Here is a 15,262-nt window from a genome sequence, read left to right as displayed (position 1 = left end):
TTTTTTAAAAGTTTGTTACACATTTTGATAAGGAAAAACTTGAATCCTTAATTTTCGTTAATTCAGAGGTAGAGGCTTGTCAGGCAAGAAGACACAATCCATATGTACATTTTAATTTCATTTTTTACATTTCTTATAAAACATTTGCAGACTTATAACACTAATTATTATTTAAAAAAAGTAAGCAAATTAAATAATCTTTATTAAAATTACAGTAATTTTTAGTAACTCATACATTTTATTATAATACCAAGAATGAATGATTTTATTTTCATTTTGGTAAGCTGTTATAACATAAGATTTTCAAATTGCAATATTTACCATAGTCAGCATTTTATATATATATATCTCCTGTAATATTTTACAAAAACATTATGCGTCTATATCAGATATATTTCTAATTAAATTAATAGTTAAAGCGCTAACAGCGCTAGATATGAAGTAAAAAGAAAAGCAAATGCTATTGCTACATAACCAGTTTTAAAAACTTCAGGCATTGTTAAAAATTTTCCAGTTGCATCCCAAACCTGAAAGTAAATAATGTGCTATTACTGTAATGGATATATTGAAATATTTCTAATTTGTGTAGTATATAGATAGATGATAATGCAGTTCTCAGAAAGCTTTTTTTTGCAGTGGAATTTGTTCACTCAACAGATTCTTTCTCTGATAAAAGGAATTAGTTAATTTCATAGTTACCTTTTTATAGGTGTAACTGATGTTTTCTGCTTTTTTTGTTGCTTAAGTATTAATAGTTCCATTCACTTATCCTTTTGAATGTTAACTTACCCAGTTTGATAAAAATATGTACATTATACCATGAAATATCAATTATTTTATAAATTTCAAGGATCAATTTAAGTGGATAATTTCAAACAAAAATAAATTTAAATCATTAGAATATACAAAAATCATTAATCAGGATGTGTTGTTCTGTCTGATTAAATTTTAAGCTATCAGTTACGGTTTTTTTTTTTTTATTTTAAAACTACAAAGCAAGAATATATGAGAGGTGTGTGAGAAAATAAAAACTTTGATAAGTAAAAAGTCAGTTTCATTAAACAACAATATTATCCCTTCAAAGTAGTTCCCTCGGGCAGCTATACACCAGTGGAGTCATTCCCAATCCTGGTGACAGTGCTGGAAAGTTTCAACTGATAGGGCTTTTAACTGGTCGGTCACAGTCTTTTGAATGGTCTCCAGAGTTCCAAAATGACATCCTTTTTTAAGACATGTTTCAATTTCAGGAAAAGGAAAACGTCACAAGGACTCAAATCAGGTGAATAGGGGGTTTGAGGAACCGTAGGAATGTGTTTTGAGGTCAAAAATTCCCTGATCGAAATGGCCGTGTGACACGGCAGTCTGCAGTGTCTGGTCTCATGCCAATCACCCTTTTCCTAAGCCTTTCAAGGACACCTTTGTACAACACTTTGTTGACAGTTTGTCCTGGAGGAAGAAATTCTTTACGCACTATACCCCTACTGTAAAAAAAGCAAATCGGCATGGTTTTGATCTTTGATTTGCTCATTTGACATTTTTTCAGTTGAGGAGATGACGGAGTGTGCCACTCTTCCCTTTGCCGGTTTGTTTCAGGATGTACTAAAATATCCATGATTCATCACCTGTGATCACACGATGAAGAATTCTTGGTCGTTGTCAATCCTCGCAAGAAGATCAACGCACACATTTCTTCGATTGTCCTTCTGTCCCGTTGTGAGGTTTTTCGGCACAGATTTCGCACAAACCTTTCGCATGTTCAAATCATCTGTCAAAACTTGATGTACGGTGAAAGAGTTTAAATTTAACTTTTCACTCATCATCCTTATTGTTAAACGGCAGTCTGATTAACAATACGACTGCCGCTTACACGCTCAACGTTTTCGTCAGATTTTGAAGTTTAAGTTCTCCCTGAGCGAGGTTGATCTTCAATGTGTTCTTGGCCTTCCGATAATGATTTCCCCATAGGCCTATTTCAACTTTTCAAAGATCACACTCACGGATTCCCCAAGTTTAACACAAAACTTCATTGCACAACGTCGCTCTAAATGCTGATGCTCCATTTTCGTAACACAAAAAAAACACAACTGATGGCGCTGTCAAAAATAATGTGTTAGCTGAACGGAGTTGAAACTTGTACTGAGCATATGGAAGAGATCAACAAACCGGTCTAGCACAGACCGGTAGACACAGTATTGCAGATAGCTGGCAGTGTTACCGATATCATTACTTTTCTCACACACCTCGTATGTACAGCAATTCAAAAGTATGGAAATCAGTCAACTTTAATACTGTTCCAGATAGTACTTTCACAATAAAGTATTGGTCAGCAGCTTTACCTTTTGATAAATAGAATTTCAACCCCTTATGGGGGCTGTCCCAGGTGTTGTAACTCAAATATTTTAACAGGTAACACCCTCTGTGTGATACATCATTTTAAAGGTCACTAAAAACAAGAAAAATGTTTAAAAAAGTTGATATGATGTCTGCACTGAAAACAGCTGTAAGTTTACATATGTGTGTGGTGGTGGTGGTGGGGGTCTGGATAAGTCTGTAAAATTGGGTCCTTTACTTATATGTTTCTTCATGCTTTTGTAATTGTTACAAGATATTAAAGGGTGTGAAGTATGAAAAAAATGTCAGAATAATTCTTGAAAATCATAAAATTTAAACAAATAGTGGGGGCAGTTTCACTACATACAATTGGTACCTCTATTTATGACTAATTACAAACTTAGATCTTTTGCATATTAAAATTTAAAATTGAATTAATTTTCTGTAAACAGTTAAGTTGTATAATTTCATCAGACATGGAAATTTATTGGAATATAATAGCAATATTTGTGTTTTAAATACTTTACTTCTTGAGAGATATACCTAAAGTAAGTATTCTTGGGTCAATATACTGGGTTGTTTGTATTAGTTGGTAAATTAAGTTTTTCATTATTATCCATTAGAATGCTTTGGATTGAGACACCTCCAAATATACTAAAATTCTGTGTTTTTAAATTGATTGCTGTAAGTTGAATAATTTATCGGTATGGCACCAAAAACTTCTTAATTTTAATATGTATTTTAGCATAACTATTCAGTTAATACTAATAATCACTATTAAGTTATCACACTAGTATAAAGTATATTACACTTAATGAGGTAAAGCAAGAAATGAGGAACGAAAAGGCTTACCAAATGTCTTATACCACATGAAAAATGGTATGCAAGTGGACTCGCAATTATGAACTTCACCAAAAAAATTATACCATGACCGATTTTTAAATCTTCAATGTTATCAATTATGTCTTCCCAGGTCTGGGGCAAAAAAGATCCTAAAACAGTAATTCAAATTTATTAATATTAAAATTCTAATACTGTAATATATTATTAATCATAAACCTATTAATCTATTGTTATAGAAGACAAACCAATTACTGTTTCATTAGAAGATATTACAGTTAGATTCGTAATAAATAAATACTTTACTCTGATCAGTAATAATAATTCATGTAAGGAGTAGGTTATCCATTCATTCCATTATAGAAACAAGAGAATGTGTGCTACTAGTCTTTTGGAATCAAAACCAGTCTCTTCCCTCTATCTTTCTCTAGTACATATATTTGGAGCATTAGTGGAGTGGAGAAGGTAGATTTATTTCGCGTCTAATTAAATGTGCTCTAGTTTTTATTTCATAAGAAAAACTACCTGTTATAATGGGTACCATGATTTGACTCACGAAAATTTTGACATCTTCGCATTTCACATTCCCTAGATCAATAACACTTCTGTAATTTTGTGCCAATCACTTTCAAATTGATACATAAAATATAATAACCCAAAATCTCATTACAATTCATTGAGTAAAATCGGACCATGGAGGGGCTTTTTCGAAAAAACAATATTGCTGTAACAAGTAAAATATTGAATTTGTTTAAAGTTCCTACCATTCTTTGGATAAGGATCTAAAACTTATCTAAGGGTAGTCTTTTGATATTACCAACCACTGGCCCAGGGGGTGGAAAAAATGGGTTTTGTAGACCAAAAAAAATCATACCTCCCTAGGCACAGCATCAAATCGGTTTAAAGTGGTCGTTACCTAAACTTTACCTGTAACTTTTATGTGAAACAATTTTTGATATGACCAACCCTTATGGCAAGAGGACCAAAATTTCGCTGGAATTGTAAGATGGGGCTTGTTGTATGCTAAACTTGTGAAACTTTTTTCACATGCAACCATTGTCTTCTTGAGTAAATTTGAAGTTTGGTGTAATTTACCTCCACCTTCCAGCATGCCGAAAGGGATTTTTTCATTTTAATATATTTCCTGCTTAAGTTTTTACTACACCTGACCTTTCTGTCTGTCTGTGGCAGGTTCTTTACACTTACCTACCAGGTTGGTCTAATGGTGAACGTGTCTTCCCAAATCAGCTGATTTGGAAGTTGAGAGTTCCAAGTCCTAGTAAAGGCAGTTATTTTTATATGGATTTGAATACTAGATTGTGGATACCTGTGTTCTTTGGTGGTTGGTTTTCAATTAACCACACATCTCAGGCATGGTTGAACTGAGACTACAAGACTACACTCATGACTACACTCATACATATCATCCTCTTAAGTAATACCTGAATGGTAATTCCTGGAGGCTGAACAAGTCCTTTACACCACTGCTGCTTCCATCCATTTCTGTCCCAAGCCTTTTTCACCCCCTTGCAGTTTCCAATCTTCACCTCATCAATTAACAATTATTCTTTTTCACTTGCAAGCTTTCTTCTTCTCTATTAACCCTTCCAATGTAGTTTGTCAAGATCCCACTTCTTATAATCCATGTTAAAACCATTTCCTTTTCTATTTTGTACTTCCTGCACAAGGTTCTTTCTTCTTTAATCCTCTTCATTACTATTCTTATTCCTTACTTTATCCACATCTATTATATATCCACCAAAAGCCTCAATCCAGCTCCTCTCACTCTTCATCATCCATGCTTCACTTCCATAAAACAAGGCAATCCACTTAAAGCATTTGGCTAATAACTTCTTACTCAACTCAAGTCAAAGATCTATCCCCCATAAAATCATTCCTATTAAATGCAAAGGTATGTATCAATTTCAATGAGTTTTTTTGACAAGGTCTAAAACTTTACACCATGGAGGATGATGCAGAGAAAATTTTAAAACTGAACAATTTGTTCTAATAAAAAGAAGGTCTACAATAATGGAGTCTAAGTAATTTGAGCAGGTAAATAGTTTAAAACAGGTCCCAGAAATTTACAACCCCAGTATTTTTTAAGATATCTGACTTAAAACACACAAATCTGTGATTAAAAATTAGTTGTTTTCTTTAGGTTGGTAGAACATTATAGCTTTGCTAAATGACTAGTAAAATCCGGCAGATTTAATAACAAAAATTAATGTAAATACAGCCAAAAGAAAGTAAATAAAAACTTAAAAATAGTTTTTTTTTTATTGAAGCAAAACAGTTGAAAAGTAGACAGAAAATCGTATCTTTTTGAACCTAATAAACATTCATCGATGTTATCAGCATTTATGAATGAAAGTGTTATTTGCAACGTGTTCGTTTTCTGTTAAATGCCTAGTAAATCAAGTTTATGAACATCGTGTAATTCAGCGTAGCCCAGGCACTAGTACAAGGTGGAATATCTTGTCGCACTGGTTTGTCAAACAATGAAGTGTGGTGCATTTTACGGAAAGAGAATCTATACCTTTCCGTTTATAACAGGTTCAAAATTTGCAGGCTACAGATTACCCACAACGGTTAAAATTGTTTGTCATGAACGTTGGCTTCTAGATAACGTTTATAAGGTATATTTTACGAGAAATTGGTCTTCATTCTAAAAATACTCTTATGGAGGTTTGGCAATCCACATGGTACTTTAGAAACTAGTTTCCAACACAGATTTCACATTAATATTTGGTGCAGCATTATTTATGGCAAAATTCTGGGACCTTTTGTACAGGTGATTTACATTAACTTTCTTAGAATTAGATTCTGTACAAGTTTTGTTAATATAGTACTACAAACCTAAAAACCTTTTTTTAGGTTTTTGAAACTCTTCTTTTTTCGACACCGAATTTTGTGTTTTACGTCGGATATCTTAAAGCTACTGAAGTTACAGTTCATTTGGACCTGTTTTATTCTATTTTCCAGTTCAAATTACATAATTAATCATTAACCACCAACATTAATCCTTAATTTGGGTCCCAAAAATTACATTAGGGATCTTTTTATTATTGAGAGCTGAAATCCGGGTGAAATCTTTCTCTATGAGTAACTCGAAAAAAGGAGTTTCCAGATCTACGTTTATACAAACTTTTTCCATTTCCACCCAACATTAGTATTGGGAAAAGTCACCGTAATCTTTCCGAAAATTGCAGTGACTATTGCAATTATTTGTAAACTATGAAACAAATGGTTGTGTGTGTGTGTGTGTGTGTAATATATATTTATATATACACTTGTGTTTATATGAATGAGAGATGAGATTCTGTGTTAAAATGTGTATGCGAGAGAGAGAGAGGGGGGTATATATACACTATGCACGCGCGCACGCCCATACCCATAGAGAGAGAGAGAGCGTTGAGAGAATGAAAGAGTGAGAGTGTGTGTGGAGGCAGCATTAGAGAGAGAGGTGGGAGTGTGTGTATGTGTGTGGAGGCAGCATTAGAGAGAGAGGTGGGAGTGTGTGTATGTGTGTGGAGGCAGCATTAGAGAGAGAGGTGGGAGTGTGTGTGTATGTGTGTGGAGGCAGCATTAGAGAGAGAGGTGGGAGTGTGCATGTGTGTGTGGTGAGAGCATTAGAGAGAGAGGTGGGAGTGAGAGTGTGTTGTGTATGTGTGTGTGTGAGTGTGTTGTGTATATGTGTGTGTGTGTGTGAGTGTGAGAGAGTGTTTTGTATGTGTGTGTGGGTGTATATGTGTGTTTGTGAGAGAGAGAGAGAGTGTGTGTGTGAGTTAGTATGAGCATGTGTTGTTTGTGCGCAAGAGAGTGTGAGCATGCGTTTGTGCGCAAGAGAGTGAGTATTTTGTGTGTGAGTTTGTACATTGTGTGCAGGTGTGTGTAATAGTAAACTAAACATTTTATCACAGAAATTCATTTATACTCATCACAAGTAATAGTATATTTAATATTTCTTATAACTTAATCATTAGAAAATTCAAGGACATCATGAAATGTTTACATTTATTTAGAAAATAAAACAGACTAGAATAAACAAGCTTTTCTATGAGCAGTGGTTTTTTATGCCATTGTATTATTTGAATTTTTGTATTTCATACTGAAAATACTAAGAATACAATATTGATATTGTAATCTTACATTTTATTATCTTAATAAAAAATTATTAAGATATGTCTTGTTCTGCATGTGATGTGAAATATCACCCTGTCAAACTCTACACCAGAATGGTTCTTCTGTTTTTAATTCAGAATTTTTAGGTTCAAATCCTGGTCAAAGTTGGGATTTTTAACATTACAATTCATTTCTTAAATGCGAGGTGCGACAATAAAGTAATGAGACTGATTTTTCTTTGCAAGATGTGGCAACCCTGAAGCTTGCGTAGGCACACCATCCTTGACCTTGGTCTATAAGCTACTTCTAGTCCAAGCGGCACATTGATGCAACTGCTCAGTCGTGAGTTGTGCTGTAATAAGTGAACACGTGTGTGTCTCGTCACAAAATTAAACCACAACGTTATGCCATTTCTTTTTGCGTTAAATTGGGTGAAAACATGACAACTTATGGTAAGCTTCAGAAGGCTTTTGGAGAGGAGGTTATGTCAAGAGCTCAAGTTTTTCGGTGACATAAAATTTTTAGTGAAGGCAGAACGAATGTTGAAGATGAAGACCGCAGTGGACAACCATCAACCTCACAGACAGATGTCAACTTGACCAGGGTGCGTGAAATCGTACGATCTGATCGAAGATTATCCGTGAAAATGATTGCAGAAGAACTCAACATCAATCGAGAAACGGTTTGTCTAATATTAGCTGAAGATCTTGGTATGAGAAAGACTTGTGCAAAAATGGTCCCCAAAAATCTCACACAACAGCGAGAAACACGGAAAAATATGGCAGCCAATCTGTTAGAGCAAACTGAAATCAATCCAGATATGTTGAGCCGTGTTATCACTGGTGATGAAGGTTGGTTTTTTCAATACGATCCAGAGACAAAACGCCAAAGTTCGCAATGGTGCTCAAAGGGATCACCCAGACCAAAAAAAGCTGTGAAATGCATGCTTTGTGTGCTTCTTCGATTCCAAGGGAATTGTTCATAAAGAGCCTCCTGGACAAACAGTCAACCAATATTTCTACAAAGAAATTTTAGAAAGACTTCGTAAACAAGTTCTTCATGTCCGTCCCAACATTGCTGATAATTGGATTCTGTATCACGATAATGCGCCTTCCCATACTGTTCTGTCAGTACAGCAATTTTTAACCTCAAAACAAATTTCAGTACTACCACAGCCACCTTATTCACCAGATATCGCTCCGTGCGACTTTTTTCTATTTCCAAGAGTCAAAATGGCGATCAAGGGACACCATTTTCAAACAACACAAGATGTCCAAAAAGCTGTGACGAGGGTCTTGGAGGTTATTATAGAAGATGAGTTCCAGAAATGTTACAATCAATGGCAGAAGCACTGGAATAAGTGTGTGCAATCAGCGGGGAACTACTTTGAAGGAGACAACACTAATCATGACTAAAACGGTAAGCAACATTTTATTCACATCAGTCTTATTACTTTATTGTCGCACCTCATATAAAGTAATGATTCACGTATGTATAAGAAAAAAATACTGTGTACACATACACAAAAAAATGACCATATTTTTACTACACATTTGATAATTAACAAACCCAAACAACAATGATACACTAAATAAACAGACTTTCAACTGCAGTACAGCTGCAAAATAGCATAGCTATGAAGCAAAAGTATTTAGCAGCAGGGTTATTTCAATGTCAATGTTTCAAGACCCCTTAGGGTCGGTAAAACATAAAAAAAGGTTATTGAAATTTCCAGATGTGTGTACTTACATGTATGTGTGGTCATGTGTTGCTCTGTATTTTGATTTTTTGAAAATGGCCCAAAATTTCTATATATGACGCATTAATTGAATGCCATTAAAGACTAAATTATAAAGATAGATAGGTTGTCATCATAAGCTGTAGGTTGTCATCATAGATTTTTAATTTAACTCAATTTTTACCTCATTTCAAAAACCCATCGACCAGAAGAATTGACATATTGCTATATACTCTCGCTTATATATAATACAAATCATAGTTTTTGCTTGATTTTCAATCCCATCAGATAAGGTTGCATGTATTTTTTTTTTTAGCTTTGTTAAATAACATTGCACAAAATTTGGCCAACTTATTCAATTAAATAATTACTCCAATAAATAAACTTTTTTTTAAGCTTTAAGACTGAAAATCCAGCTTTAGCTAGGATTAAATATAGGTAACTTAGGAACTTATTAAAAAAGGTGTCCATTGGGGGGACCCAAACCTAAGATTTTTAAAGAGATTCTATAATTTCTGACTTAGATATGTCAAGTTATTAAGAATGTTATACAAGGTAATTGTTGAAGGATATAATCAAATTGGACACAAATTTTTATTCAAGATTAAAATTTTATTTTATTTCTGTTTATAATTATGTTGAACATTAGGGACAGCACTGAGAAAATTTTACAAATTCCTTTCAAGCTTTTTTTATTAGCAACCTTACTGGATAAAAACATAGTATACTTTATACACCATCTGGACTAGCTATTTGACTTGAACAAAAGCTAATTTACAAATTTGTAGTTTAAATTACAGTGATTTAGTTAAAATAATATTCCCTAAACATACATTTTACACATTATTACAGATATAATTGGGAAACACTAAATACACACTTAATTTGTAGAAATTTTTCATCACAGTTGAAAGTTTCAGTCTATGAAATTTTAGTTTTAACAAAGGCTGAAATAAATATTACGTGAAACATGGATGTGTATTTACCTGCTGCTAAAAGAAAAACATAACCGTACATCATCATTCCTGTAATCCTATGACCAATTGATGTGTAAGATTGAAACTGCATTTTATAAATAGTGACATGAGGAGACATCGGTCGCTTTAGTCTTTCATTCTTTTCTTCATAGGTTTCTGGTGGTAGTGCTGTTATTTCTTTCGGTTTTATTATAAGACATCTTAGTCTGTAAATGAACAACAAGTTAAAAGTATCTAAGAAAGAAAGAAAAACAAATTAATTTGTTTTTACAAATAAGAACTTACTGTTGTAAGCTGGTAATTCCACAGAAAGGCTTGGTAAGCTTTGAGAGACTTGACAATCTGTAACAAATTGCAAAGAATTATTTTTATTATGAGATATTTTAAATACATTACTGTTTGTTACAAAACTAATAAATAAATCTATCTAATCAGTGCTTAATAATACATGACATACATCACATATCATTATATGATAACTTAAAAAATATATTATTTAAATAAACTCACTCTAAAAAAAATATAATCTATACATAAAAAATTACTACATAATTCAGAAGGTGCTTCTAAATTAATAACATTCAGCAATATGTGAAATATTTCATTCCATGCAATTAACAGTATTAATTGATGTAATTTTACTTTTAGTAATTTTTTTGTAAAAAAAATAAAGTTAAATTAAATTGATGGAAACATTTTTTAAATGGTTTGTTAATTTATGAAAAGTTCCAACAAAATCAGAATAAGGCAATTTTTTTTTAACCTAAGTATTGTGTCAATATATGATTTTGTGTCTAACCATCTGATTTAGTAAAAAATGACAAATATACACCAAACAATAAAAATTGGCAAATTCATAAATTTAAATATAAGGACAAGTTAACATACATATCATTTAATCTTCTAAATATCATCAGTCTACAAAATTTACACTTATGTGGTACCAAACAATGATCTTCCAGCAAATTTTTGTCCTTCTGATATTATGAGATTTTTTATATCAGTGGGAATTCTATCCACCCAATCAGCAATGCTACATCTACTTGAAAAGCACAATGGCTTTATCCATATTTAAAGTTTTTTGATTGTAGGATCATCAAGTGAAACATTTTTTTAGTTGCAATCACAGAATTTTCAATTCCTTTTAAATAATTATTTTCAGGTATTTTAGGTGCAGTTGTGTCATATGTAAAAGAGTGTTACAATGAGTGGCATTCCACATTCTATTTTCGGATTGAAGTGACAACCAAAGTTTTACTCGTTATTCTCATCAAAATATACTTGTTTATGGTTGTGAGGCATGACCAACCAGTTGTAAGCAGCTCCTCTGATAGGTTTTTGCCAGTAAAAAATATGAACTAAATTTGAATGCTTTCAATTAGCAGAAAATTGAAAATTGTATCTTTATCTGCAAAATTTAAAATATTTCCCAAAAACTAGAAAATGACTGACAATTTTTTCCTAAAATCATATTAAAAGTTTATTAATACATCATGATATTTAAGAAATTTTGAATCAATTTTTCATATTTTTTAGAAAATATGGATAATGAAACTGGCTTGTAATTTTGTAAATTAATTTCTAGACTTTTAAGGAAAATTAATTTTACATCATGGGTGATGTGTACACAATGAAATAACATTATATGTAATTTCTTGTTTATCAGTACTAAGATGGATCAGTGTAATGTTCCATCTATCCCTCTCTTCTTCTAAGTATTCTTTAAGTAGTAATTTATTTTCTTTCTGGTAACTACAAGCTTACATAAATTACCTCGTACTTTTTAAACAATAAATTTTGTAGCGGGTAAAACATGTCAAGTCAAATGGGATTCATTTGAAGAATGATAGAGATGCTACTCCATCACGAGGTAGACACTTCCATTATTCCAAAAATACAGCAAAAGTTATAGTTACTAACCAGAGACATATTGGCTGTGCATAATCTCATATTAAAATTAATGAAATTTGCTACAACCATAGTGGACATGAACTAATGCAATCTAGCGAATCCTGAGGAACTTGACAACAAAAACATCCTGGTTCTCAACTGATGTGTCACAACAACATACTGGTGTCACTCAGACCCATGGGGTGTGTTGTGAATTTTAGAATTTAGAAATAAATTTTATGCCATTCATATAAATTTTAGAACATTAAAAAATTTATTTCGGGATTGTACCAGTAACAATGCTGAGTTTAATTTTTCTGCCTGTCAATAATTTTGAATGATTGAACATCTGCAACAGTGCTTAGTTTACTCATGCCATTTTGTAATAAACCCAAGTGTTCAGTGTTACCATGTTGAAGGATTTATCCCTCAGCGTAGGGACCAAGGTATTTCTACTGAAAAATCTGGCAACACTGCAAGTGTTAAAATCAGAACACATTGGGCAGTTTCAGTTTATACCTGACATTAGTAGGTAGTAGTGCAACTAATATTTTTATGTCAGTTTCATCATGGATAGATTTTTCATTAGAAAAAGACAAGCTGAATCAAGTTCTGGGACCTGTAGCAGCAATCATGGGAGTGCTAGTTTAAGTAATGCAAGTGGAAATTATGATTTCCTTCAGGATTCTCAATAATGAGGTGTGCTTTATAAATACAGTGATGAAAACTATCAATATGGTTTAACATGGCATGAAGGTGTACATAAACAAATACTAGAGTGCCTTAAGTGTTAAGCGATGGCAAATCAGTCTATGGTGCTAAATAAACTTAAGACATTTAGAAAGTAATCATTCACATGTAGCTTTAAAAACAAGAATATTTTTAATATCTTTTGAAGTCACAAAATAAAACTTCTGTTACATTAATAAAATGCATTTCAATTTTCGACAGAGTTGCATGCTAGATGTGCCAAAACTGACTACCACTAAATATATTACAAACCATAAAAAAATTGTGAAAATAATGTTTGGTGATGCTGCAGAAGAAATATTCAATAATTCTGTCTGCAGCAAAATAAAAAGAATTAATGTTAAGGGAAAACTGGTGGAGAATGTTTTTGCTATACAGTTGAACAAAAGCACTGATTGTTAAATGCCTAGTAAGATTTATTAGGTTTGAATTTATTTGGGTACTATTGAACAATTTTTATTTTGCCAAGAACTTCTACTATAGGCAAAGATATTTATAACTTAATTGCTTTGTTGAACATATTTACTGGGAAGATTGCATTTTTCTCTGTACTGACAAGAGCAGCAACATTAACAGGGAAAAATCAAGTTTCTCAGGGAAGTGACCAGAATATAGCATCAGTTTTTATGCATAGAGTGGCATTAATTATGATAACTGTTGACTGGTAGATCTTTAGAGTGGGTGTTGGGAACAATTATTGAAATAATTATTTAAAAACAAGACCATTTCAGTACAGACTGTTTGAAAAGATTTATGAATAACGGAGGCAAGCATATCAATGTATTGATGCATTCAAAAACATATTGGACTTTGTAAGCATTGATGAAAGTGGCAGAGCTGATATTTTTGGAAGACAAAAAGGCAGAGAACGTAACTTTTGAAAGAATTTTTGGTGTGCCAGCTATCACATCTTCCCAAAATTCTTGACATAACTTTCAAAAGCAAGCATGCAACACAAAACAGAATATTATTTTACTCATAACAAAATATAAAGATTTAGAAGAAACTGATGTTTTGGAAGTCTTCAGTTATAGGAAGCATCTCCTATAACTGATAACTCAATTTTCTTATTTTCCTGTAGTTTAAAGTTTTGAAGTTAACTTACCCAAAACAACATACTCAGAATGCTTTAAGTTAATAAAAAACGCCTAAAAGCATTAAAAATTTCAGTAACAAACTACTTTCCTGCCTTTCAGAGTTAGAATGGGTATTTCTCATTCTGGTACATATGATATCAATGAACAAAATGCTTTTAACTTGTTAATGAAAAAAATTGATTTATGTGATTCTATCATGAAATAGACACTTCAGTCAGTTCTTTAATATTTATGTGCCAATATCAGTATCTCACAACCATAAAGAGATCCGTAAAAGTTTTGCTGTAGTTTTCAGCGGGTGAATACAATGAAAAAAGTGAAATCTAAACAAAGGCAAAGACTGGTTGATCTTTAAGATAGTTTGTTGGCCTGTCAACCATACATTTTGACAAACTGTTGTAGAAGACACTGAGCACAGACTTCACAGTAATTTTAGTGATAATGTTTTTAGAAAAAAATGTATTTTTTTATCAGATTCCAGTAGATGTTGATCAATATTCCAGGCACCTTTGTCTTTCTCTGATGCCAATTGATATGCTACTTGTATTTAGAAGAATGCACCCATTTGCATGTTAACATTGTGCCCTATATTCACTGGATCTCTTATACTTAGAATTAGATACTATACATTATTATTATTACTTTTATCATTATTTTTAATAAAAAACAAGTGTCGTGATATCAAGGGTGCTCAGTTAAGTGTGTTGGTCTAAAAAAGGTTAGGAACCATTGGACTAGATGTACTACAATGTTTGATGGGCATATAAAAACTGAGTTTAACCAAATTTTCTTTTTATAGTAGGATTTCCCACTAAAATTCTCAAGTGATAAGATTTATATATTTCATGCAAAGTTTTAAAAATGGTTCATAATAATCTTTTTTTCATAGCATAATAGGTAAATATAAGAACATAAGCATTAAATTGCAACAGAATAACCTTGAATAAAACTTTAGTACCATTATCTATATTTCAAAATTTAGTTAAGAAGAATTCCAATTTTATCTTTATACAGCCTTGAGTTATAATTGGTGAAAAAGATGACAAATAATTAAATACATTTATTATATTAATTGAAAACTGGTATTTCTTTTAAAAATAAAAATATTCTAATAACTAACCATATTTCTTTTAAAAACAGAAATATTCTATGTAATAACTTACCCTCTAATATATAATGTCATCTTCAAACTTTGTATCTCAACAATACAAACTACAAAAAGTAAACTAAGTTTTATTTCAAAATAGACCTGAGCATATGTTTTCCCAACAGCTGATAAATGAGAAAAGATGGTAATTTACCTTTATAACATTTCTTTTACTTATATAAAAAGTCATTCATGTGATGTAAAATACTGGTAAATTAAAATATTTACATGGAGATAAATCTTTCTTTACCCTACTCTAATTACTCAGTATTTAGTATACAAGGCAAAAATTTAAATTACTAAAATACTTGTGGCTGAGAAGGAAAGTAGTTCTTAAATGGAGTAACAAATTCCACTTAAGCATTTC

At 32.1% G+C, this 15,262-nt stretch overlaps 2 protein-coding genes across 2 annotated transcripts in view; one reads left to right on the top strand and one right to left on the bottom strand.

The window, feature by feature from the left end:
* Nucleotides 1–15,262, top strand: part of LOC142327526 (ATP synthase subunit s, mitochondrial) — an 86,919-nt gene that overhangs the window by 6,360 nt on the left and 65,297 nt on the right. The gene's annotated exons all lie outside the window — the stretch shown is intronic.
* Nucleotides 271–15,038, bottom strand: LOC142327527 (succinate dehydrogenase cytochrome b560 subunit, mitochondrial-like). Its single transcript, XM_075370665.1, has 5 exons — nucleotides 14,912–15,038; nucleotides 10,297–10,353; nucleotides 10,021–10,217; nucleotides 3,184–3,323; nucleotides 271–527 (listed from the first exon to the last, which is right to left on the bottom strand). Exons 1-5 carry the CDS (start codon nucleotides 14,929–14,931, stop codon nucleotides 414–416), a joined length of 528 nt encoding a protein of 175 aa, XP_075226780.1. The 5' UTR covers nucleotides 14,932–15,038; the 3' UTR covers nucleotides 271–413.

This window comes from Lycorma delicatula, chromosome 7 (assembly GCF_047948215.1).
Source record: "Lycorma delicatula isolate Av1 chromosome 7, ASM4794821v1, whole genome shotgun sequence".
NCBI lineage: Eukaryota > Metazoa > Arthropoda > Insecta > Hemiptera > Fulgoridae > Lycorma > Lycorma delicatula.
The sequence above is the reverse complement of the archived record's forward strand: the minus strand, read 5'-3'. Positions and strand labels throughout refer to the sequence as shown.

What these genes read in the sequence shown, in the direction of transcription:
- LOC142327527 (XM_075370665.1), bottom strand. Translation starts at nt 14,931, where the DNA reads ATGACATTATATATTAGAGG. An exon ending in GGAATTACCAGCTTACAACA is followed by an intron (nt 10,218 to 10,296) that starts GTAAGTTCTTAT and finishes GTTCATTTACAG; the next exon opens with ACTAAGATGTCTTATAATAA. An exon ending in TGTTTTTCTTTTAGCAGCAG is followed by an intron (nt 3,324 to 10,020) that starts GTAAATACACAT and finishes TTACTGTTTTAG; the next exon opens with GATCTTTTTTGCCCCAGACC.